The following is a 24,612-nucleotide window of genomic DNA, read 5'->3' as shown; positions in this document are numbered from 1 at the left end:
TGGACTATCCGGGTGTGTCCGGGTTGGAACTCTATGGTCGCCCGCCCTCGGCGCTTCCTCTCTAGCCTCTCGCACTCTATGCTCCTCGGTCCGGCGGCCAGCCGGGAGGGGCGCGCGGAGGGAGGCGGGGCGGGAAGGCTGGAGGTGTCCGATCCTCCGGAGCCGCGGGAGACCGGAGCCAGCTGTGTGACAGCTCGTCGGCCGCCATGTCAGCAAGCGGGGCTGGAAACAGACCCGGCGCCCGGCGGTAGCCCTTGCGTTGCCTCGGATGCCCAGGTAAGAAGAGCAGCCGGGCTGCAGGGGATCCGCCGGCTCGGCGGCCGCGGAGCTGCGGACAGTCGCTCGCTCCTCCCCGGGCGCTGTCCTCCCGGGAGTTGCAGTGGGTCCCTTTGCATCCGCCCCCTCTCGGCTTCCCCCGCTTTTCTGCGGGTATGCTGTTGTCGCGCATCGCGCCAATTTCCCCGCGCGCGCTTGCCTCCCCGGGGATCCTGCGGCTTCTACACCGCGTCGGTGTCTCTCTGCTCGGTGGCCCGTCGCCTGTGCTCGCTTTCCTGCGGGTGGTTTTTATTTGCCCCCATACCTTGTTTCCCCTCCACCGCCACCTCTTTGGTTGTCTGGAAATCGCCTAGTTGTCTCCCTTCTTGTCCTGCCTCTGGGCCAAGATTTACCTTTCTTTTTAATATGCATATTTGCAAGACTTAAATTTAAGGCTGAACAGAAAATAAGATTTGAAAGCTTAAAATTCTTTCCTATCTTTAAAAGGATTAAAGCCTTGGGAAGCATCTTTATTCTTCTGTGTAAACTTAGTTAAGCACATTGTACTGTAGAATGCAATTTAAAAGGCCGATCGCAGACTAAAAATAGGATGTTCTAATGGGAATTTTGGCAGTCTTTGGGGCAGTGTTAGAAGATCCGATTCGTTGAGAGTGGTTTCAGTGTTTGGGGGATTGGACTCAAAGCTTTACCATTATCCTTTCCATCAAGGCAGGAAGCTGCGGCCAATCAACTCCCTAGTTTAAAATATGTACAATCCTTTCTGCTTACTCTGCTGGCAGCATAATTGAGCTTGGCATTTAAATGCACAAGGAAAAGAGTTTCTGAGGAATGTGTCACCTGCCAAGTAGCCCAATGATTATCCTTAGCTGATGAAACTCAAGGACATCAAGAATTGACACCTGAAGATGGCCCTTTTTGAATAAGTTAATAGTACAGTGTAGGAGTTATTAACTATTGTGGAAATCCTGAGGATTTCATTCACTGATCTTAATTTGTTTGTTTGTTTAGTATCCTTACCTCACTGAAAATTTTGTAGCCAGGCAATGGTGCAAGTCTCTAATCCTAGCATTCAGGAGGCTGAGGCTCCATGAGTTTTAGGACAGCCTGGGATGCCTTATGAGTTCAAGGCTAGCTTAGGATATACTCAAACTATGTCTCAGAAAGGAGAAAAAGAAAGATGATCATCCCCCCAAGTGAGCACTTTGATAAACTCAGAAGTAGTCTAGATTTAACCCCCCAGCGCAATATTTTAACACTTGAATATAGCAAAATGATTTTTGATGTGAGAGCAATGAGAAATTCACTTACCAGGTATATTCTTGAGGTTTCTTTGCTTTTCAAATAAGCCTCTTAAGGCAAGGGTATATAATGTAGCTCTTTAGTAGACCACTTGCTTAGGCCCTGAATTCTGTACCTGGCACCACAAAAGGAAAGTATACTTAGCACTGTGGGGAAAGTACATTTTTAAGAATTTCACAGTGCCTGTGGACCACAGCCTAATCAGGCCTTGAGAACTTAGGGCCGTGTTTATTTCGCTTTGGAGCAGTTGGTGGAAGGGAAGTTATATTTATTTGCCTTTCCCCCTCTCCCCTTCTTTGTGAGAGGCCAAACCGTGGGCCTTGCACAAGCTAGGCAAATGATCTGCCTCCAAGCTACTCCCAATCCCCTGCTTTTGTTTGTGTATGTGGTATACGAGTGTGTACATGTTTGTGTGTGCGTGCATGTGTGTGCCCTGTGTGGTGTGATGTCAGATGACTTCCACAGTCACTGTCCACTTTACTTTTCTGAGACATGGTCTGTCCCTGAACCTATCTGTCCCTAACAGATTCTGTTAGGCTGGCCGGCCAGAGATTTCTAGCCATCTACCCACCTCCATTCCCTAAACACTGGGGTTATAGACTTGTATCTTCGGGGATCAGGAGGCAGGTCTTCAGGCCTGCGAATACTAAACCCTCCCCTTTAACTGTACTTCAAACTGGTCTTAAACCCCTCCTCCTCCTGCCTTAGCTGGGATTTGCAGGTATGTGTCATGTGTTCAGTTGTTTCCATTTTCATAGTGTTACGTGTTTACTTGTTTGTGTTTGCAAGCACTGGAGTAATACAGAAACCACCCCACCCCTGGGGCCCTGGATGCTAAAAAGGAAACAGTCATTTCACTTTTAAAATGATTTGGTTTTTTTTTGGTTTTTTGGTTTTTCAAAACAGGGTTTCTCTGAGTAGCCATGGCTGTCCTGGAACTCGCTCTGTAGACCATGCTGGCCTGGAACTCAGAGATCTGCTCAAGAGTGCTCAGATTAAAGGTGCTCACCACCATCACCCAGCTTAAAATGCATATTATAATCAGCATTTAGACCTACATTTTTAGAAAAACTTAGTTAAGGTATTTGTGATCACATTCTCTTTAACAGTTGCAGTTTTTGTATCCTGTGCTATTTTCGCCCCCTTGAAGTGATTTTTCTTTCTAATATGCTTGCTGGTTACTTTATGGCTGGCTTTAAATTATTTTTCTTATTAATCATAATCAAATTGCTTGAGAAAGAAAACTACTGTTTTTTGTTTTTTTTTTCCTCGTAGATTTTAAGTGAGAACTGAAATTGGGAAATACTGAATGTTCTGCTTTGTGTCAGAGTCAAGGCTGGAGCAGCACCGTTCAGAAAAAATACAAGCTAATTCTAAAACTTTTCTAGTGGTCCCATTTACCAAGTGGAAATAGCCTTAATGGCTTTAATCCTCTGTATAGCATAGTTGCCTCGATGTTTTCCAAGATTTTCTACTAAATCTGCAGTTCTGATGTGGTTCACACTCAGCACATCTTAAGACTGACCCCGTTGCCAGTGTTTAAGAGTCACCTGTAGTGATAGCCGATGCCTCGCTCCCTCATTGGCTGGCACGGAGCCGGAAGACTGGTGTTTGATGCTTAAAATGCCTTTCTCCCCTGGGAGTCGGATTCTCTCGGGATACATAAAAAGGCCCTTTCTTCTTTCTTTCTCTCTGTTTCCATTCTCATATTGAGAAGATTCTGTGCAGGAAGAAGGTTCTAAGAAGTTTCTTCCTGTTCCATGTTGACACTGAACTCTGCTTCTTCAGTGAGCACTGATGCCCAGTACTTGTTTAGTGACTATCCTAGGATGAATAGAGTGCTCAGTCATTTCCTGGGGTGTCATTGTGATAGTTCTTTCCATCTGTGTGTCAACAGTGTGTCAGGGCTGTGAGTCTTTGTCCAGTAAGTCTGGTGGAATTGAGCAGGGAGGACTTGGGGCCCTATGTGACGCTTGAACTTGGCTGTGAAACAGGTAGGTACCTGCTGTCGTACTATTTCCTGAACAGGTGTCAAGTTTGACTAATGGTCTGGGAGATGTGGTCCTCTGTAGCTTGCTGTTTCTTATCAAGGGCAAGGCAATTTTTCAGGCGAAATTTAGAATGAAAGTGGGGATGGTATTTTGGCTTTGAAACCGTGGGAACCCGAGTTTATGTTTGTTAAAGGGAAATGTGGCAGCTCTGTCTAAAGCTGCTGGCACATCATCTAGGCACCTGCCAGGAGCTGCTTTGCAGCAGGTGTGCTAATTCAAGTGAAACCATCCATGGTTTAGAGCTGAAGTAACCAGGCTTAGAGCTGACCTCTGTGGGGATTCTGTCTTGGTCCTGTCTTGGTCCTGACTTGACTGCTGCGTTCTAATAAATTTCCTAATTAATACTCCTTATAGTTTAATACAAGAAACATGTCTGCTTCCTTGATCAGCAAACAGACTTTCTATCTAAACGCCAGTCTGTGTAGACTGGCTCACTGTAAGGCAGCCTGTGGAGTGTTTGCAGAAGCAAATATAGAATTGGAAAAGGTGGATAGACTCATTTTTGTGAAAGAGGAGTGTACATTCTGGTAGTGTTTTCATTTGCATTTAAAAGTAGACATTGGTGGCTGTTAGTTTGATAAAAAGAATCAATTCAGGACCACAAAGAGAAAATTGAAGATACAGGCAAAAGGATACAAAGTATCGAATCTACACACTGCCAGGTAGACTGAGCTGGCGCACAGCATAAGAGTGGCCGTTAGGGCCGGGCAGTGGTGGTCCATGCCTTTAATCCCAGCACTCGGGAGGCAGAGGCAGGTGGATTTCTGTGTGTTTGAGGCCAGCCTGGACTACAGAGCGAGATCCAGGAAAGGTGCAAAACTACACAGAGAAACCCTGTCTCGGAAAACAAAAAAAGAGTGGCAGTTAGGAACAGTGTAAGCTTTTAGCTAAGTGAGTACATTGTAGCCCTGACTGGGGGTGGGGGGGGGGGGGGGACAACTGACATGATTGTATTCATTTGTTTCATTTTAATAACGATTTTAATACCCATTATCTTATGTAATACATATGTATCTTTTACAATGGAGCTATATAGCTTAAATATACAATGTAGGAAAAGGACACAGTCATTTCACTTTAAAAAAAATTTGGGGGGGGCTGTTTTTCAAAACAGGGTTTCTCTGTGTAGCCCTGGCTGTCCTGGATCTCGCTGTGTAGACCAGCCTGGCCTCAGACTCAAAGATCTGCCTGTGAGTGTTTGTTTTTTAGAGGCAGGAGGATGGTGAGTTGGAGATCTATCTGCCTGAGCAACTTAGGCAACATAAGGAGAACCTGTCTCTAAAATCTAACTGAAAACTAAAGAAGAAAATTGAAAGCAACAATTTTTTTTTTCTTAAAGAAAAATAAGCTGGGTAAAGTTGCGTATTCCTGTCGTCCCAGCTACGACAGAGGCTGGAAAAGGGGCTCCCAAGCCTAGGGACCTGGGGGGTCAACCTGGACAACATAGCTAGATCCCTTCTGAAAAAGAAAAAAAAATTAAAACACATTGTTTCCTGAAAATCAGCCCCAGTGAGTTCATTTTAGTTATTTGAGGAAGAAAGCTGATAGCCTGGCAAGTTTACAGTTTCTTTAAAACAAAAACAAACTCACCGGGCGGTGGTGGAGCACGCCTGTAATCCCAGCACTCTGGAGGCAGAGGCAGGTGGATCTCTGTGAGTTCAAGGCCAGCCTGGTCTACAGAGCTAGTCCAGGATAGGCTCCAAAGCTACAGAGAGAAACCCTGTCTCAAAAAACCAAAAAAAAAAAAAAAAAAAAACCCTAAAACCTTTCATGCTTGAAGACCTTCCAAAAAGAGATGTTCTGGATGAGAAGGTCTGATGTCTCCAAACTATTACGCTGCTTTCTCTTCCGTTTTGAGCCTTTAAGACTTACATTAATACAGACTTTACCTTGTGATCGTCCCCATGGGGAAAATAGATTTATTTTCAACAAGGGACTACTTTGTTTTTTAAGCAATTGGAATAATTCATATGAGGTATTTAAAATATATAGTATATTTAGAAATTCTTAAGTTTTATGATAGTTGGAGATTTCTGAAAGTGTTTTAGGCATGATTTTGCAATGACCATATTTGGAGGTCGAAACCTTGTGTTGCATCCCCACTGCACTATGCTATCTTAGGACTTCCTGGTTCTTGTCATCACTGGCCATTTGGAATGGAAAGATAGTGTGTACCTATCAAAATAATGGCAAAGCTGCATTCATTTTCCCTGTTGCACTGTCTAGTAAGAATTACGAAACAATAGCAAATTAGCAACCTTAATTGACATTTGGGCATTGACATTTTAACAGTATCTATGATTTTAAGAACTAACATCATAGTCCCTAAGGTGATGCACACCTTTAATTCCAACTCTTAAGAGAGGGGCAGAGGCAGTGGATTTCTGTGAGCCCAGGCTAACCTGGTTTACATAGTAAGACCTTGTCTCAATGTAAATAAATAAAAATAATTAACTGTATCTGTGATCATATTTGTTAAACCTTCTTATGAGAATGTCTCCATTATTCTCCCAGGAAAACAACCACCTGAGAGGTCATTATATCCTTTTTCTGTATTAGCTGTGTTTTGAAAACTCAGTGTTATTAGGTGGTGCTGTTCTAATTTCAATGAAAGCATAATAACCTCTTTGGGTACTTGTAGATTTTGCAGTTAATGATTCCCTTAAAGTATGTGCACCTTGCGATACAACAGAGTGCTGTTTTCCTAGGTTTTAAGAGTATTGGGTATATGTTTTCCCGGGTGTTCGAGAATCTTTAAGTGTACTATACTTGAAGGCCGTTTGGTGCCTGCTGTTTCTTGGATTAAATGCATGCATGGGCCTTCTTTCATCCGTGTCTGCCTTTTGCAGGTCCAGTTCTTACCACTGTAAACTTAATAGAATTTCTGGGTGAACCAAAAGCCATTGCTAAAGATTTTTCAATGAGGACTTTTTTTTAAAAATGGGTTTTATTTACTAGAGCTTAGTGTAATTATTTATTTTTAACTTACGAAGGTACAAGGTTTTTAAGGTTTGTTCACACACACACACATTCTTAGAATATGGGAAGGGTTTATTTAATCCAGGTGTAAGGTACATAAGTTATAAGGATTCGAGAAAGAAATCCACATTATTTCTTCCCTCATACTCAGCATAGATAAAAGGAAGATGTGCCCAGGCTTTAAGTTTAGGAGGATGAAGAAGGAAAATTGTCAGAAAATTGTGAGTAGTTTGTATCGTTCTGTTTGTTTTGGGTGCTGGGACTTGAACCCTGAAATTTAAAAAAAAAAAAAAAAAAACAACTTTAAAAATTACATTTTCGAGTTCCAGGAAAGGCGCAAAACTACACAGAGAAACCCTGTCTTGAAAAACAAAAAAACAAGAACAACAACAAAAAAGTTACATTTTGTGTGTGTGTGTGTGTGTGTGTGTGTGTGTGTGTGTGTGTTTTGCTCCAACTATTTTTAGATTTGTTGTGGAGTTTTTTGTTTTTACTGTCTCAGTTAGAGATTATACCTAAAACATTAGGTAAACACTGTCAAAAATAAAAACAGCCTCACGTGTCTTCCCTAGTTTAGTCATATAGTAAACATTTGGATTAGAAGAGGAAGAAAGGTTTTTCTTCTTAGTATTCCGTATGAACTCCAGTCTAAGGCATTTAATCGGTCATGGAAGCCCGGCTGTTCTTAGCAAGGACAATCTATTGCGGAGTAACCTCCAAGTTAGAAAAGCATTTACTCATAAGACCGACCAGCTGCTGTTCCTCCAGGTTCCCTCTTTACTGACAGGAGTTTGTCTATTTGGGTTCTCACAGCCAGCCCCCAGCCACGCTGTGGAGAGCTTTGCTTTTATGCAAGGGTCGAGCTCCGTGACAGCCTCAGAGGGTATGCCTAGGTTCAGAGCCCAAGTCCTGCTTCCGGAGCCCTTATCCAGGCTGAGGCAGCAACCGTTGTAAGAATGCCTGCTTTAGAGCTAAGGGCTCTGCACTGCATGTGCAATGCTTCCCATAAGGCTCGGTGCTCAGGGAAGCCTTTGCTGGGAGTTACTGCTGGACCTTTGCCTCAGGAGTGTGTGTGAAGAGATCTTGAAAAGAGAGCCTCTGTAGCGTGTTCCCTCTCCTGACTGGGGTCTCTTGTGCCTGTTCTAGAAAGCAAAGGTCAGAGCACCCAGCCTTAAAACCCTTATTTACCTCCTTCCTCTCCTCAATTATAAAAAAGTAATTCTCCAAAGAGAAAAAAGGTAACTGAGTTTTAACTTGGAGAAAACCTGATTATTGAAAAGGGACCAACTTTTTTTCTTGTCTAAGAAAGTTAAATGAAAGCTTACTTAGCAGTGAGGGTCCATTGATGTCTCCCATCTGTATTGATAGTGTGATGAATTGGCCAGGAAGAGGGACTCACTCCAGGGGACATGAGGACATTTCTAGCCCACCTATTCCAACTACATCTTTTCCAAGGGGAAAATGAAAAGGTGTAATTGACCAGCAAACCTGGAAAAAAAAAGCACTGGAAAATGGTCTCTAGTAACATTTTTATTATTGGTTGTCCCTTTACTTAGAATGTGTTGTTGAAGAGAACCTGTCTTTATATTTTTTTTTCCCCAAAGCTCCTATCCAAATACAGTATTTGGGATAACTCATTTTTAAAAAGCACATTAGGTGGGCTTTTTGTTGTTTTGTTTTATTTTGTTTGTTTTGAGACAGGGTTCACTGTGTAGCCCTGGCTGGCCTGGAACCAGTTATGTAGACCAGGCTGGCCTGTCTCAGGCCTCCTGAGCACTGGATTAAAGGAAGCTCCCCCATACTTGGTTACCTTATATCCTTTATACCTTCAGAAGTTATTCATTGGACCTCTCTCTAGAATGTTCAGGATTTTTCTGTTTGTTCTAAACATTAGTTTTTATCTTCTGTGTGTTTTATAGTAAAGAGTCATTTCTGTGGGTGAGTTTTCGTGGAAAGTTCAAAGTTATTCATTGATTTAGGAGTAGTAGGGTCAAGGAGATCTGCTTCCCAGTGTGCAGAATGGAGCTGGGAACAGGCTTGCTTACAGGCATGCTCTGTAATGAAATAAAGGAGTACAAAAGTGGGGACAGGCAGAAAGATTATTCTAGAAAGCAGATGTAGAGGCATTCCTCTGAGATGCGAGGAAAATACTGGTTACCATGTAGCTTTCAGTAGTTTCCATTGTGGTCCGGTTGAGGCTCACTGAGTAGGGACAGGTGGGCCTGGAGGTGGGGGTTCACAGTAGCTTTGCAGTGGCATTTGGTCCTGGAAGCCGTGTTAGAAAGGCTGCCAAACCAACACCGGGGCTGCAGCTGCCGCTGGGTAGAAGCTGTGCTGATCCACACAGTTGTTATTCTCCTCAGCAGTGTGTAGCTTGGCTATAAGAGATACCGAGACACTGGTCATGGGATGTTGCAGAGACGGAGATTTATTTGAGTGTGTCAGAAAATTTTTTGATGCTCAGTAAAAATATAAGATGGGATGACACGAACCAAATTGAGCAGCAGACAGTAACATGTCATTATGGATTTTTGAGACAGGAAGAATTGTTTGTTCCACAAGTATGTGGAGCCACTGTTTTTTATTATGTGAGATAGAAAGGTAGTGTTTTCTGAAGATTAATCTGCCTCTGGTATGCGGGAGAGATTGAAAGGGATATGTGAGATATTGAGAGCCTTTAATTAAAAGGAAGAATTATCCTGGACACTGTAATTTCTTAACTCCCAAAACGATAACACTAAGTTTCTACTCCTTATTTGGAAGACTAAGAGATAAGCTGACAAGCTCTCCACTTAGGTTGTATAATACAGTTAAAATTGTGTTTGCCATATGAGGTATTATACTTTACTCTAGATGAATTAAAGAAATGAATTTTAAGTAACCCTAATCCATGCAAGAGAACATATTATGATATACATATATAAGAAAATCCACCACTTTGGTGACTAACTTTGAAATTCGTAGGCTCATGAGTGATTCTGGACCAGGTGTTACTGCCTGTGAACTTGATGGTGATGTTAGGGCTGTAGGTAAGCAGAATGATACTAAGTATGGTGGGATTATGGTGCAGATACTCACACAGAACACTTTGTGTAAGTCTCTACAAAAAACATTTGAGGAAAAATCAAGTCCCTCAAATATAGACCTGGGTCAGTGACAAGGCTGGGCAGGTAAAGAGGCTTGCCACCAAACATGAAGACTTGAGTTCAGTCCTGGGGACCAATGTGGAAGGAGCAAACTGACTCCCTAGGTTGTCCTCTGTATGTCCTTGTGCATACACATACACACATATACACATACACATGCATACACACACACATAAGTGTATAAATAAGTATAATTTTTAAAAAATAATTTGTTTCTCTTAAAACTATGAATGGTTTTATGTGAATTTAACATTTTTTTTTTTGTTTTTTCAAGGCAGCCCTAGCTGTTCTAAAACTTGCTTTGCAGACCAAGGCTGGCCTTGAACTCAGAGAGATCCACCCACCTCTGCCTCCTGAGTGCTGGGATTAAAGGTGTACACTATCATACTCAGTTTAACTTAATTTTTTAAAGAAAGGAAATGCAAATGGAACCTTTTGGGCTATTATAATGTATAATACAATAAGTAGTGTATAGAATTCAATTTTTTTTAGCAAATTGTTATTATTATAGACTATGTCTCACTATGTAGCCTGGCTGGCCTGGAGCTCACCATTTAGACCAGGATGGCCTTGAACTCACAAAATTCCTCCTGCATGCCAGTTTAGCAAAACCTAGATGCTACTGTGTTTGGTGTGTGTGTGTGTGTGTGTGTGTGTGTGTGTGTGTGTGTGTAAGAGAGAGAGGAGCTTTGTACCATGTGTGCATATGAAGTTAAGGTCAGGGGACTAGTTTGTAGAGTCCATTCTGTCCTTTTTGACCTTTATGTGGGTTCTGGGGTGGAACTCAGGGTGTCAGCCTTGAGCCCCGTGTTTCCACCTGCTGAGCCATCACTAGGTGGATCCTGAAATGCTTCCTTTTAAATTTAGACTCCTGAAAACACAGAGGGATAAGGTTCTGAAACAATTCAGTTGTCTTTGGGTCTGTGATCACCTCTACTGTGGAGGTCTCCTCTTGGGCTCGTGGGAACTGGCGTTGTAGAATTCCCCAGTTCTGTAGGTTACAGCAATTCTATTGTGAGTCTTTAAAATAGGGTCCTAGGGCCTGGAGGAAGGGGCCAGGTGTGGTGGCACACGCCTCTAATCCGAAGGACTCGGAGGTTGAAAGTATGGACTGCTCTTGCAGAGGCCCCACGTCTGGTTTCCCAGCACCCACATCAGACAGCTCACACTTGTAGTTCACACACTTAGCTCACACTCCAGTCAGAGGTTCCCACACCTCCGGCCTCTGTGGGCACCTGGACTCACATGCACATAACCACACACAAAGTCAGATAGATGATTAATAATAATAATAATAATAATAATAATAATAATAATTCCTTTGGGGTTTGAGAGGCAGAGGAACTGACAATTAATTGGGAGGAGGGTTTACAGAATTAGTAGGAAATAGGAAGATGGCTCCAAGAGGTTGTGAACAGGCGTGGGAAAGGGAGTGTGGTGAGCCATGTGTTCCTCGGTTCTCGCAGGGGCCTGAACGGGAGTACAGGGGCGTGCTGTGAGAGACAAGACGGGGCTTCCCCTGTGTTTCCATCTAGCCGAGCTGATGAGTGCCCACTTCCTCTGACAGTTCATTGTCTCTCTACACTGTGGGCCTGTGGCATTCCAAACCTCCCATCTGAGCCTTCATTTCTAATGTGGCCCAGTGTCTCTTTCAAGGATGCAGGAGACAGACCTCCTGAAACAGCAGAACAATGTACTCTCGGCACACAGACATGTGCCAGGGGCAAGGGGGGTGAGTCTTTTTTGTTGTTTTTTTTTTTTAACTTATTTGTTTGTGGAGCTAAGGGCTGATCCTCCAGCCTTTTGAATGCTTGGCAAGTATTCTATCCCTGAACTACTATCTCCAGCCAAAATGATTGCTAAATTTACCAGTCAGATGTCATTCTGCCTTCCCAGAGTGGGGTAAGTAAAGAACTGTCAGGAATGGGCAGTTTCTGCACTGACACACCGCGTTAAGAGAGTGTTAGCAAATGTCCACATCCGGTGCTTTGGGGGGGAAGCCCAGGGGTCTTGCATATGTGAGACAGGTGCACTTCTGCTGAGCTGTGTCTGTAGTCCTGGCCAGTGGTGCTGCTCAGCATAGCCTTGAACCCCTGACAAACTCCTGCCTTGGCCTTCCAAGTACTGGGATCACAGGCATGTGCTACCACACCTGGCTGTCCAGTGCGTCTTTGAGACAGTGTCAGACTCTGTAGCCCAGGATAGCCTGGAACTCCTTATGTAGCCCAAGCCGGCTCACACTGACAGTAGTCCTGAGAGGGGGAAGAAAAAGAAAGTTGAAGCCATAGACTTCATACTGGGGTGACAGAAATCCAAACCTTTCTGTGTCGATGATGCGGGGTGTCCCATGTTTGTTGGCCCCAGTGGAAAGCTGTGTGGTGGTTCCTTAATTTGTTAAACGGAAGTAGCATTCAGCCTTGCCGTTTTACTCCTGGATTATACTGAAAAGAGCTGAAAACAAATCAGCCTGGGGACACACCCACCTACAATGCCGCAGTTTCCAGCTCGAGGCAAGAGGAGCAGGAGTTGGGGTCTTCTTTGGATACATAGCAGGTTCAGAGCCAATCACAAAGACTATGTATTCCATGACTCCATTAATTAACGACTTACTGATTTATTATTTATTTATTTGTGGTGTTTTGAGACAAGGTCTCTTTTATGTAGTCTTGGCTGTCATGGAGCTCCCTATGTAGACCAGGCTGGTCTTGAACTCACCAATATCCACCTGCCTCTGCCTCCCAAGTGCTGGGATTAAAGATGTGCACTACTGCACCTGCTCTGATTTCATTTTATAGGAAATGTCTGGAATAGGTAAGTCTATGGGGACAGGCCGATTAATGGAGTTTTGTTCTTTTAGGCAGGATCTCACACTGTAGCCCTACTTTGGCCCGCAACACACTACAGCTTGGGCTGCCCTTGAACCCCTGTCTGTCCTTTTGTCTCGCCATGGAGATTGGTAGTTTGAGTGGGTACAGAAGGCTGTGGGGGACACTGGGGAGTAGGAAGTGGTCACTGGCTGGATGTGAAGTGAGGGGTTTGTTTTCAGGGTGATGAAAATGTTCTAGAATGGATTGTTGTAATTATACCATTTCAGTGAGTTGTATGATGAGAATTGTATCTTAATAGCACAGTCATTGAGACAGTCAATTGGGAAAAAATACATTTATTATAGAGAATGGTAAAATCTAGAAAAGTACAAAAAGAAAAAAGTGAGATTTAAAAAAAAATTACCTAGGGGATGGAGAGATGGCTCAGTGGTTAAAAGCACTGACTGCTCTTCCAGAGGTCCCGAGTTCAATTCCCAGCACCCACATGGTGGTTGGCAACCATCTGTAATGAGATCTGGTGCCCTCTTTTAGCCTGTAGGCATACACACAGACAGAACACTATATACAAAATAAATAAATCATGCTGGGTGACGGTGGTACATACCTTTAATACCAGCAGGCAGAGCCAGGCACATCTCTGTGAGTTCCAGGCCAGCCTGGTCTACAGAGTGAGATCCAGGACAGGCTCCAAAACTACACAGAGAAACCCTGTCTTGAAAAACCAAAATAAATAAATAAATAAATAAATAAATAAATAAATAAATAAATAAATAAATCTTTTTTAAAAATCCTTTATTTTTATTTCAGTGAAAGCTGAAAGAAAACAACCTAAGCTAATTCAAGTTTAAGATTCACAAAACCACATTCCAATGTGACATTTCAGTGCTGAAGTCTACACATCTGTTTATAAACATGGGGTAAAATTAATAAATCACACCTTTTGCACAACACCACAGTTCTTTTATGAACAAAGATTTCTCCATAGTCAGCAGAAGAGAAAGTAGGAGAAGAGTTAGGTCCCTGTGTGCCCTTGTCCTGCACACTGGAGCTGAAAGGGAGTTGGCCGCACAGTGATCCAGGCTCAGTTTGTGAACAGTATTGACTCTCTGCAGACATCCTCAAATTGATTTGATTTCATTGATGTGTTTCTTGTTGCTTTGTCAATTTGTTATGGCTTAATAGTAGTATTAAGAGTCATATGCACAAATAAAGAGTTTTTACATCTTTTACATGGAAGTACAAGTATTGTCGGAGTTTACAGGAACATGGCAAGCATTTTCAGTAGAGCTGTAAGAGAGGAAAAACTCTTCAAGAGCTCTCTGGAACCCTGCGATTTTACTGCTGGAGGAATTAAAGTTCGCAGGGAACCAGAAGCCTGCCTAAGCTATTCAAAGTAGTTATTTGCAGAATGTGAAGTAGAATACAGTGCTCAGTATTTGGAGTCCTGCAGTCTTTCCTTACCTGGCATGGTGTCGCTCGCAGGCCAGCACTGTGAAGGCATGTGCCGGAGAATTGGATTCAGAACCAGCCCAAGTGACATTTGTTGTGCTTTTGTTCGTAGGCTTTCCCCACATCCTCTGCTTATTCCCAGCCCTTACTAAAAGCTTGTCCTTTGCTGTGGTGTTTGTACCAGGGTGTTTGTGTCGTGAACCAGGATATCCCAGGACACCAGCTTCATGTCTCAACTCTGTTATCATTTTACCCTATTAACCTTCTTTTCTGCCCCACCCTACAGTGGACCTGGTAGAGAATGCTTAGTATTTGATAAAGGACATTAATTGAGGTGGAATATTATTCTACAATGTGTTATATTTGTTAATGCTGTGGAATAGTTGCTTAATGATGCAAAGATGTGTTGCATTCTTTTATGATGCATTTGTTTAACTCTGTGAAGCTGTGCTACTGTGCCTGTCTGAAACACCTGATGGTCCAATGAAGCGCTGAATGGCCAATTGCAAGGCAGGAGAAAGGACAGGAGAATAAATAGAAGGAGAAAAAGAGAGAAGAAAGATGGAGGAGCAAGGAAAGGAGAGGAGGACATCAGGGCAGCCACCTAGCTACACAGCAAGCCATGGAGTAAGAAGGAAAGAAAGGTGTACAGAAATAGAGAAAGGTAAAAGGCCAGAGTCAAGAGATAGACAGAATCATTTAAATTAAGAAAAACTGGCTAGAAACAAGCCAAACTAAGGCTTGACATTTAAAGTAAGAATATGCCTCTGTGTGATTTATTTGGGAGCTGAGTAGCAGGCCCCCCAAAGAATAAAAAGAGTAAAGAATAAAAACAACCAACAACAATTAATTTTGCCTTCAGCAGCAATCCATGGAAACTTGGCCTTTAAAATTCATGGGAGCGCCAACGTGGAAACATTTGGCAGCCTTGTTCCAACATGCTTTACTTGGAAAAGTTTCAATGATTGAATTAGGTTTTTCTGTTTTTAGGATTCATTTTGCTCTCCCTGCTTTTTATTTCGATGGAATACTGCCAAGTTATGTAGCTTTTAGGAAGATTTTTTAAAAAATTTATTTATTCATATATTGTGTACATGGATTATATATATATACCAGAAGAAAGCATCAGACAGTTGTGAGCCGCCATGTGGGTGCTGGGAATTGAATTCAGGACCTTCAGAAGAGCAGTGAGTGCTCTTTACCACTTAGCCATCTCTTCAACCCCTTAAGATGATTTTTTTAAGGTAGATATTTTCAATCATGATAAAGAAAAGAACATGCCAGGAAATCATTCAGGAGAAAATGCTTTTGTGGCTCAAGATCTTCAGAATGGGTTCTTTCTCTTTCCGTGTGTGTGTGTGTGTGTGTGTGTGTGTGTGTGTGTGTGTGTGTTATTGAGAATAGAACCTGGGGCTTTGTACATGCTAGGCCAAGTTATCTACCATTGATATATTTGCTCCCAGTTTTTTTTTTCTTCTTAAACAGGGGCTTACTATGTGTATAGCTCACCCTTACTTTGAACTCCTGACTCTCCTGTGTGCTAGAACTATAGGCATGTATCCCAGTACCTGCCAACTCTTCAGAATTAATCATGTTTTCCCCTTTCTGTTTTATTCCTTCCCCTTCCTTCCCCTCCCCCTTCCTCCCCTCCCTCCCTTCCTCTACCTCCTTTCCTTCCTCTCCCTCCTCCCCTTCCTCCCCCTCCCTCCCTTCTTCCCTTCCCCTCTCTGCCTCCTTTCTCCCTTTCCCTCAATTTCTACTTTTGTTAATTTGTTTGTTTGAGACTAGGATTCACTCTTGGAATTCTCCATATAGCACAGACTGACCTGGAACTTGAGGTCGTCCCCCTGCCTCTGCCTCCCAAGTGCTGAGATTATAGGCTACACCATCACAGCTTGGGTCTGGTTTTGAGCTAATTTTAGATTAAAAATTCTTCAGAAATCAGTAATAATGATACTGTTGTTTTCCTGGTCCACCATTTCATGCCTTATGTTCAGATTCTCCAAGAATGGCTCCATTTGTCCTTGGTGTCCCAATTATCACTTTATTCTAGTTGTTTGCCTGTGCAATGTCAGGAGCGTCCTATTAGTAACGTGTGTGTACTAATTGTAGTTAATTTCCCTGAGTGGTCGTTCTTGTGTGGAACCTGTTTCCCGTATTATGTGTCACAGGCTCACACCGTGCTTCTGTCACAGTGTGGAGTTACCTAGTTTGCTTTCCTGTGGACGGAAAAAGTCGAGAATGGGACAAGGTGAATGTTTCAAGTCAAACTGGGAAAGAAACAGATGACAGCTTAGGTTAAAGTTGACCCTGGCCTGATCCATTTGTCTTTACTTTAGAATATAACTTAGAGCGGTTCCTTTGTGTTTTCTGTGCACGTGTGAGCTTATTCCTTCAAGATGCATAGCACAGATGTTTGTGATTACAAACTCGGAATTTTCCCACGTTATGGTGTCAGAACGCAGAATGAGTCCACTAATTTAATTCATTTAAAAAGCCATTAATTCATAGGTTCTTTTGGGAATTTGCTGCTTGTCCAGATCATATTTAATCTTTCAGAGACAGAAGTACCCTGTTCTCAACCTTCCCTTGTCTCTCCGTTTCCTACCAGATAATATTTGTGGCTTTGTTAGGTAAGTTTAAAATATCATCGTATGTAATATTTTTGTTTTTTTGCATCTGTGTCCTTAGGTAAGAGGCAGTGAAAGTGAAATTTTAGTGTTATCGTTCAATTGAACAAGCATATATTTAGTACCTTTTAGGTGCCCTGGGCTGTGTTGTGGTGAGGATTGCAAAAGACATGTTTCTGTTCCAGTTGGGCAATAATAACAGCACATGCATGAAATAACTTGAAAGAAACCCTCCAGCAAGAAAGAAGCAAAACTAAGACAGTTCACCCTGGATCCTACAATACACTGCTCAGTCCATTTAAAAACAGGTCTCTGGAGACGCCCCCACGTAGACTCTGTATTAACTGCGCCTCACATTATGGCCAGGCTTTCTAGGGTTTATGTTGTCAGTCTCCCTTCCTGCTCCCCCAACTTGTCCACACTCCTCGGCGTATGGCTCACACTACCTTGGTCATGGAGTCTTTGCATTCAGAGACTGGATTTCAGGCTGTGGAGCTCTCTGCTGTGTTGAAGTCTTGGTTCCGAGAACAGCGTGGTCATGAGTGAGTAGTCCAACCTGTTACTGCTTCAGTCTCCTTACCTAGGGCATGGCCTTGTTCCTAACAGTTGCCTAGGATTGCTGTGAGAATAAATGATTTATCATGAGCCGAGTAAGCACTGTGAAAATGTTGGTGTTTTTCTCTCCCTCTGATGATATGGTCACCCTTCACTGTAGAGTTAAATAATCACTTGTTTTCATAGACTCATTCATTCAAACCTAAGTTATTGGGTGTTTTATGGTGTGCTGTTAATAATCCATCCATTTCAGCACAGAGTTAGGATCTTGACGTCGTAAGAAAAATGTACATTTATCCTGTGGCTTTGAGATCCCTGCTCAACTTCTACTCTTTCTTCCTTCCCTTCCTGCCAAAGATTTTTTTATCCTCTGTAGTCAGTTCTTGATTCTGTCTGTGTGTTCTCCACTAGCTTGTACATTAACGTTCCTCAAAGAGGAATCCTATTTTAAATTTAAATAGCAATGTATAACGTATCTTGAAAATGCCAAACATCTTGCTATCACTAGAAAAGTAACAATTTCACAAATGATCAATCAGATAATTTTTTATTTATTTTTATTTATTTATTTTTTTTTTGGAGCTGAGGATCGAACTCAGGGCCTTGCACTTGCTAGGCAAGCGCTCTGTCACTGAGCTAAATCCCCAACCAAACAGATATTTTAATACTGTAATGCAGTATAGCTGGACGTTGGTGGCGCACACCTTTAATCCCAGCACTTGGGAGGCAGAGCCAGGCAGATCTCTGTGAGTTCGAGGCCAGCCTGGGCTACAGAGTGAGTTCCAGGAAAGGCGCAAAGCTGCACAGAGAAACCCTGTCTCGAAAAACCAAAAAAAAAAAAAAAAAAAAAAAAAAACCTGTAATTCAGTATAAAACATAACTGAGATTTCCATCTAATGTTTCTGCTTGTTTAAAAAAAAAAATCTGCTGGGGTGTCTGGGAAGATGGCTCAGCGGTAATGAACTTGTCACACGAATGTACAGACCTGAGTTGTGATCCCAAGAATCCACATGAGGCCAGACATGATGGCGCACATCTATAATTCTAGAACTCCTACTGTGAAATTGGAGGAAACAGGAAGAAATCCTGAAAGCTCATGGGCCAATTAGTCTATCAATTGCAGTGGAGAACAAGAGGCCCTGTCTTAAATTAGAAGGTAAAGCCAGGCAGTGGTGGCGCACGTCTTTAATCCCAGCACTCAGGAGGCAGAGCCAGGCGGATCTCTGTGAGTTTGAGGCCAGCCTGGTCTACAAAGCAAGTTCCAGGACAGCCTCCAAAGCTACAGAGAAACCCTGTCTCAAAAAAACCAAAAAAAAAAAAAAAAAAAAAAGAAGAAGAAGGTAAAGGCCAACAATCAAGGTTGTCCTCATACTCCCCCCATTCCCCAATAAAGTAATTGGTCTTAGGGTTTCTCACTAGAAGAGAAAGTGTGTTCATACTGCAGCCATTCCATGTTTCTGTGATGGATGGAGCACAAGAACTCTGAAGGAGTGGCAGTTTACAGGGATTAATACTCATGTCTGGGTTCAATCCCAGGTCTGAGGCTTACTTGCTTGCTTGCTAGATAAGCCTGAGCAGGTTACTTTTTTTTTTTGTCTGTTTTCTTATCCATAAGATGGGAAAGATAATAGTTCCTATGCAAATGGAATAAAACATGCACAGAATGTTAGCATATACCAAGCACTCATTAAATGTTCAACAAATGTTACATGTTTCAACAGCTATTTTAGAGAACAGAATGGAGGTATTTATCCAATGGGCTTGAGTTTTAACTGCCCTGTGGGAACTAAAAGGGAGTCCCTGTATCTGAAGCAGGGAACCCAAATAGAGCATTGGAACAGGATATGTCACACAGCACTAGGACTCTTAAACATCACTGTTCCTGAAAGTGGAGGGATGGGTTGCAATGTAGGAACATAGCCTGTGCTGAGCATCCTCTTGAAGACAATCTTCCCTGAGCCTTTAGAACTGTGGCTCCATGCTGAGCAGTATAAAAAAGTAGTCTTGGCTGGTAACACAAGCACTCATGAAGGAGTGATCCTTACTCAGCCTGTGCAAGGTTCCCGCAGATGAAACTGTGTGCTATCGAGGGGCCCACAGTAGGAAAATACAGAGCAAGAGCTGGCCAAGGCAACTTGAAAGTGAGCATATGGGGAAGTAGCATTCAGGGGGTGGGGAGAGCTCAGTAGTGAAGAGCATTTCAGGTTCTTCCAGAGGACTTGGGTTCAATTCCCAGCACCCACATGGTGGCTCACAACTGTCCACAACTCCTGTTCTTGGGGATTTGATGCCTCTTCTGGCTTCCTTGGGCAAGATGAACACACATGGTGCACAGAAACACATGGAAGCAAAATACCTATACACATAATCTTCCTTAAAGAAGATGTGAGCACAGACTGTAAGGAGAGATTACAGAAGACACGTCAAGTAATGGAGATCTTAGGATAAGAGAATCTAAGGGGGTGGCGAAGGAAAGAATGAGGATGGGCAGAGACTCACAGAGATCCTTGATATTCTAGGATTGATAAAATATCAGTGCCTGAGAGCATATGGAGTCCTAAGCTGAGTAAATACGAGTGAATGGCTTCATGGAATGCACAGCAGGAACTGTCTCTGGTCAGGCACTGGACCGTTCCAATAAAGCAGAATTCTATGAATGCCCTGACAGCCAGGACTGCTTACAAGGGTGTGATTAATGCTTTATCTTTATGGACTGCCTTACTCATTGCCCATGTGTTACCTGATTCCATTCTTACAACAAAGAAAGAGAGACTCGGAGAGCTGAACTAATGTGACTTAAGATTTCAGAGCCGGCAGGCCAGGGAGCCTGGCTGTAACCAGGAATGATTCCAAAAGTAGGGTTTTGCCTCCTACTGACCCATCTTCTCTCTAATCCTGGTTTCTTGTTTTGAAATGTCACTTCTGGTGTCTCTGAAATGTGGAGTGAGTGTGTCTACTCCCTCCCTCTCACTCTGTAGCTGGCCCTGACTGGTCTGGAACTTGCTATGTAGACTAGGTGCCTGACATCCTGCCTCTGCCTCCCCAGTGATGGGATTAAAGATGTGCACCACGGTGACTGGGTTCTGACTTACATTCTTATTTGTTTGTTTGTTTATTTTTTGTGGGGGTGGGGGGGTGTTGTTGAGACAGAGTTTCTCTGTGTAGCCCTGGCTGTCCTGGAACTCACTTTGTAGATGAGGCTGGCATCGAACTCAAAGATTCACCTGCCTTTGCCTCCTGAGTGCTGGTATTAAAGATGTGTGCCACCATGTCTAGCTAGGACTTAATGTTCTTGAGAATGGTTATATACGGTACCAAATTTCTAAATTTAAGTGAGATATAATATTACCAGTTCTCTGTTTTTAATTGATGCTTTCCTTTAATATTTGAAAATAACCTATTGCTATTTTTTAAGGTCTATATGAAGATTTAATTCTTTTTAATAGTCTTTCCGTGTATAATCATTGTAATGAATCATAGGTTTCTGATTATGATTTTTTAATGATTGTCATGTGCTATGATATTTATCAAAGACAACTGCCACAATATAACCTCCCTTTTAAAAGTTATACCTCAATATATAACAAGAATAGTCTAGAAGTTAAGAAAAGATGACAATAAGCCATGAATACTTATTTCCAAGTGTAAATCATTCTTTGCATAGATTTATCAGTGATAAAGCAAATTAAACCAAATCATTTGGTTCACTGCAACTAACACAAAATTTCTATTTCAGAATAATTCAAAAATGTGTAATATTTTTTGAAATTATATCATGCTTCCCTTCCGTTTTCTTCCTCCAGCCCCTCTCATGTGCCCATGCTCCTTGTTCTTTCTCCAACTCATGGCCTCTTTCTCTTTAGCTGTTGCGTGCATGCACACACACACACACACACCCTAAATATGTAACTACAACCTGCTTGGTCCATACACTATTGCCTGTCTGTATATGTTATGGTCTCAGAGCTGACCACTTGGTGTTGGCCAACCCATGTGAGCATCTTTCTCGGGAAGACCATTTCTCCTGCTCTCAGCCTCGCCAGGTTGCCCGTAGCTCCCTGTGCAGTGTTGAAGTCCTGTGAGCTTTCCCCTTCCATGTCAGCGTGTCCATTGCTATGGTTCAGGTCTTGTTCAGTCAGGCATGTTGAAGAGACTTCATGGGTGCAGCCTCTCTCGTGTTTCTAGGAGACAGCCTTAGAGCAAACGTACGTTCTTGTGGATCTTCCCATCTTCCCGCCCTCTTCTGCAACGTTCTCCAAGCCTTCGATGCAGAAGTGTCTAGTACATGTGTCCACTGGGACCGGGCACTCCATAACCTTTTGTCTCGGCATTTTGACTGATTTTGGCTTTCTGTGATAGTCTCTGTTCCAAAGAGAAAATGTCTTTGATGGGGGTGAGAGCTACATTTATCCATGTGTATAAGGATAACTATTTAGAGAAATAAATATTTATTAGTTAGGGATCGTGCCGGTTTAATAACGTGGTGGTTGTAAGTTCTCTTCCAAGATCCAGGACTTCACTGGTCCCAGGTACTTGGCTAGGTTTCCAGTACCAAACATGGTTTCCCTCTTGTTGAACAGGTCTTAAGACTGACTAAATAGCTGTTGGTTACCAACAGGTTTGCATGGCACTAGTGACCCTTAGGGTTATCATGCCATGCTGAGCATCGTTGTGGTTCATAGGTGCCATAGCTGGGTAGGACTGTTGGTTGTTTCTTTCCCTTGGAAGCTTGTGTGGGGCTTTCTGGTATCATGCAAATTAGTCCTCAGGGAGGAGGCTTTCAGGTTAGATTCAGTTCAAGTCCTCTGGGGTAGGTTTCATTCTTGGCATATGAGTTGGTTACTTTCCTTGCTGCCATGATAAAATACTTTTTATTAAAAGATTTATTTATTTATTTATTTATTTATTTATTTTACAGTGTTCTGTCTGCACATATCCCTGCAGGCCAGAAGAGGGCGCCGGATTTCATTACAGATGGTTGTGAGCCACCATGTGGTTGCTGGGAATTGAATTCACTCAGGACCTTTGGAAGAGCAAGCAGTGCTCTTAACCTCTGAGCCATCTCTCCAGCCCCGATAAAATACTTAAAAGAAGTAACTTAGTAAAAATTATGTGCTATTACCATCTGTGTGTGTATGGTGCATGTATGTGAAAGTGGAACCATCCCTTTCTGCTGCTGTGATAAAATACACTGACAAAAAGCAACTAATAGGACAGCGTTTATTGGTTTATAATTCCAGGTTACAGTCCGTCACTGCAGGGAAGTCAAGAGAGAGAGAGCCGCCATGGTGGCGCCCAGCACTTGGGAGGCAGAGGCAGGCAGGTCTCTCTGAGTTCCAGGACAGCCTGGTCTACAGAGTGAGTTCCAGGACAGCCAGAACCACACAGAGAAACCCTGTCTCAGGGAGGAAAATAAAAAGTAGAAAGAGAATAATTGCAAGCACGCCTCAGTTCTACTCTTATATGGTCCAGGGCCCAATCCATGAAATGATGCCCTTCCCTACCCCCCCCCCCATTCAGAATGGGTCTTTCCACATCAATTACAGCAGTGAAGATAATCTCCGACAGACATGCCCACAGGTCCCCTGATTCAACAACCCTTCATCGAGACTGTCTTTATTGTGTGAAGGTGACAGACGAACCATTACAACTGCTGACCCAGTGTCTTGAGGCCCCAGGCTCTGCTCCCAGCTATGCAAAAGAAAAGGAAGGAAGGAAGGAAGGAAGGAAGGAAGGAAGAAGGAAAGAGGTGAGGTATTCAGAAAGTTCCATAGTATCTTAATATACACTTTATATGAATGAAATTTTAGGAATTGGGTTTGTGCTGAGAATGGGGAGCACACCTGAGATCTCTGCACCTTCAGGGGGTTGTCTCAGTGGTTAAGAACACTCCTGCTCGCCTGGTGGCGGTGGCGCACGCCTTTAATCCCAGCACTCGGGAGGCAGAGCCATATGAATCTCTGTGAGTTCGAGGCCAGCCTGGTTTACAGAGCGAGATCCAGGACAGGCACCAAAACTACAAAGAAAAACCCTGTCTCGAAAACACCAAAAAAAAAAAAAAAAAAAAAAAAACTCCTGCTATTTAAAGGATATGAGTTTGGCTCCCAGCGCCCACAGAGGGTGACTCCTAACCACCTATAATTCCAGCTGCAGGGACTATGCCACCCTTTTCTCATCTCCTTGGGTACCTGCACACATGTAGCATACATTCATACAGATGCACATATAAATAAAAATAATACCAATGAATTCATTCTCGAGATGCAGGCCTGCATCAGTTTATAGTTCTCACAGCTTGCTGCTTCCCCTCAGCATCCTTCCTCCACAGTGCAGCGGTTAGCGCCATGCGCTCACTCCGTTTGCTCACCTTTGTAGTCTGCTGGCTGGCTCCTCTCTTGCCACTTCTTCTCCTCAGGGTGTCAGTACCGGTACTGTGAGAGGAACACTCACCTCAGTCGCGGGTGATGCAGGTCATACCTTGTCTCCTGTCTCTGCCACGCTAGCGTTCTCTGGCCAGAGCTGGGGATGGACAAGAAGGAAGGGTCAGGATCCTCATGGCCATATTAGGAGGCAGGGACAGGTACATCTGGCTGGTGCTGTTTCGTCCAGGGAGGCGGAAGATGGCATTTCATCTGGTTCTTAGGCAAAGGGCACGGAGGTCCAGAAGTGGATGTCACACTGGGAGGCTGACTCCTCATGAATCTCCATCCCTTCATTAACAATTGATGTCTCCCCCATGTTGTCATGAATAGTGTGGCTGCTGGAGCTTGTTGCGTTCCTCCTCGGCTGCTCTTTGGCCGTGTGCTCCGTTTGGGTCTTCCTTCTGAAGTCTTTCGCGCTGTTGGCTTCTCTACACACTTTCCTGCCCTGCCTGAGGCCCAGGCTGCCTTTGAATTCTTCCCGAATGTGCCACGCCTGGCTCCTGTTTCTTTTACTTTGTGGGACAAAATCAGATATTCAGGTCAAGGCCTGTGCCACTAAGTCTGGCCATCTGAGCCCCTCCTGGGGACCCACCTGGTAAAAGGAGAAAACTGAACTGACCCTCACAAGTTGTCCTCTGACTTCCACAAGCTGCTGACTGCCCCTCCCCACTAAGTAAAAATAAAGTTTAAAAAGATTTACAAATCCAATAATCTTAAAATATTTGCCTGTTACCACTATCTCACCCAAGTAGTCTCCTCTGGCACCTAGGGACTGTGCCCGCTCTTAATCTCATTGTTCTTTGTAGCAGAAAGTTGTAGGGAGAAGGACGGTGAGGGCAGAGCTTATAATTTACTTCCTAGTGAAGCAGAAACCTCATTCAGTTTTAGAGCGCAGTGGGAACTGTTAAGGACTGACATGCTTCATCCCTCATTAGGTAAATACATCTCGTTCATAAGAGACATTACAGTTGAGTGCT

General features: G+C 43.2%; 1 protein-coding gene across 1 annotated transcript in view; it reads left to right on the top strand.

Annotated features, from left to right (window-relative positions):
* The first annotated feature begins 5 nt into the window (after positions 1-5).
* The window catches only part of Cnst (consortin, connexin sorting protein), an 86,727-nt gene continuing 62,120 nt past the window's right edge, over positions 6-24,612 (top strand). Inside the window, exon 1 of the mRNA XM_036202151.1 lies at positions 6-276. Coding sequence (XP_036058044.1) covers positions 34-276 — 243 coding nt within the window. The 5' untranslated portion in view covers positions 6-33. The remainder of the gene's footprint in view (positions 277-24,612) is intronic.

This window comes from Onychomys torridus, chromosome 11, assembly GCF_903995425.1.
Source record: "Onychomys torridus chromosome 11, mOncTor1.1, whole genome shotgun sequence".
In the NCBI taxonomy this organism is placed as follows: Eukaryota; Metazoa; Chordata; class Mammalia; order Rodentia; family Cricetidae; genus Onychomys; species Onychomys torridus.
Note: the sequence above shows the minus strand (reverse complement) of the source record. Positions and strands in the feature narration are given on the sequence as shown.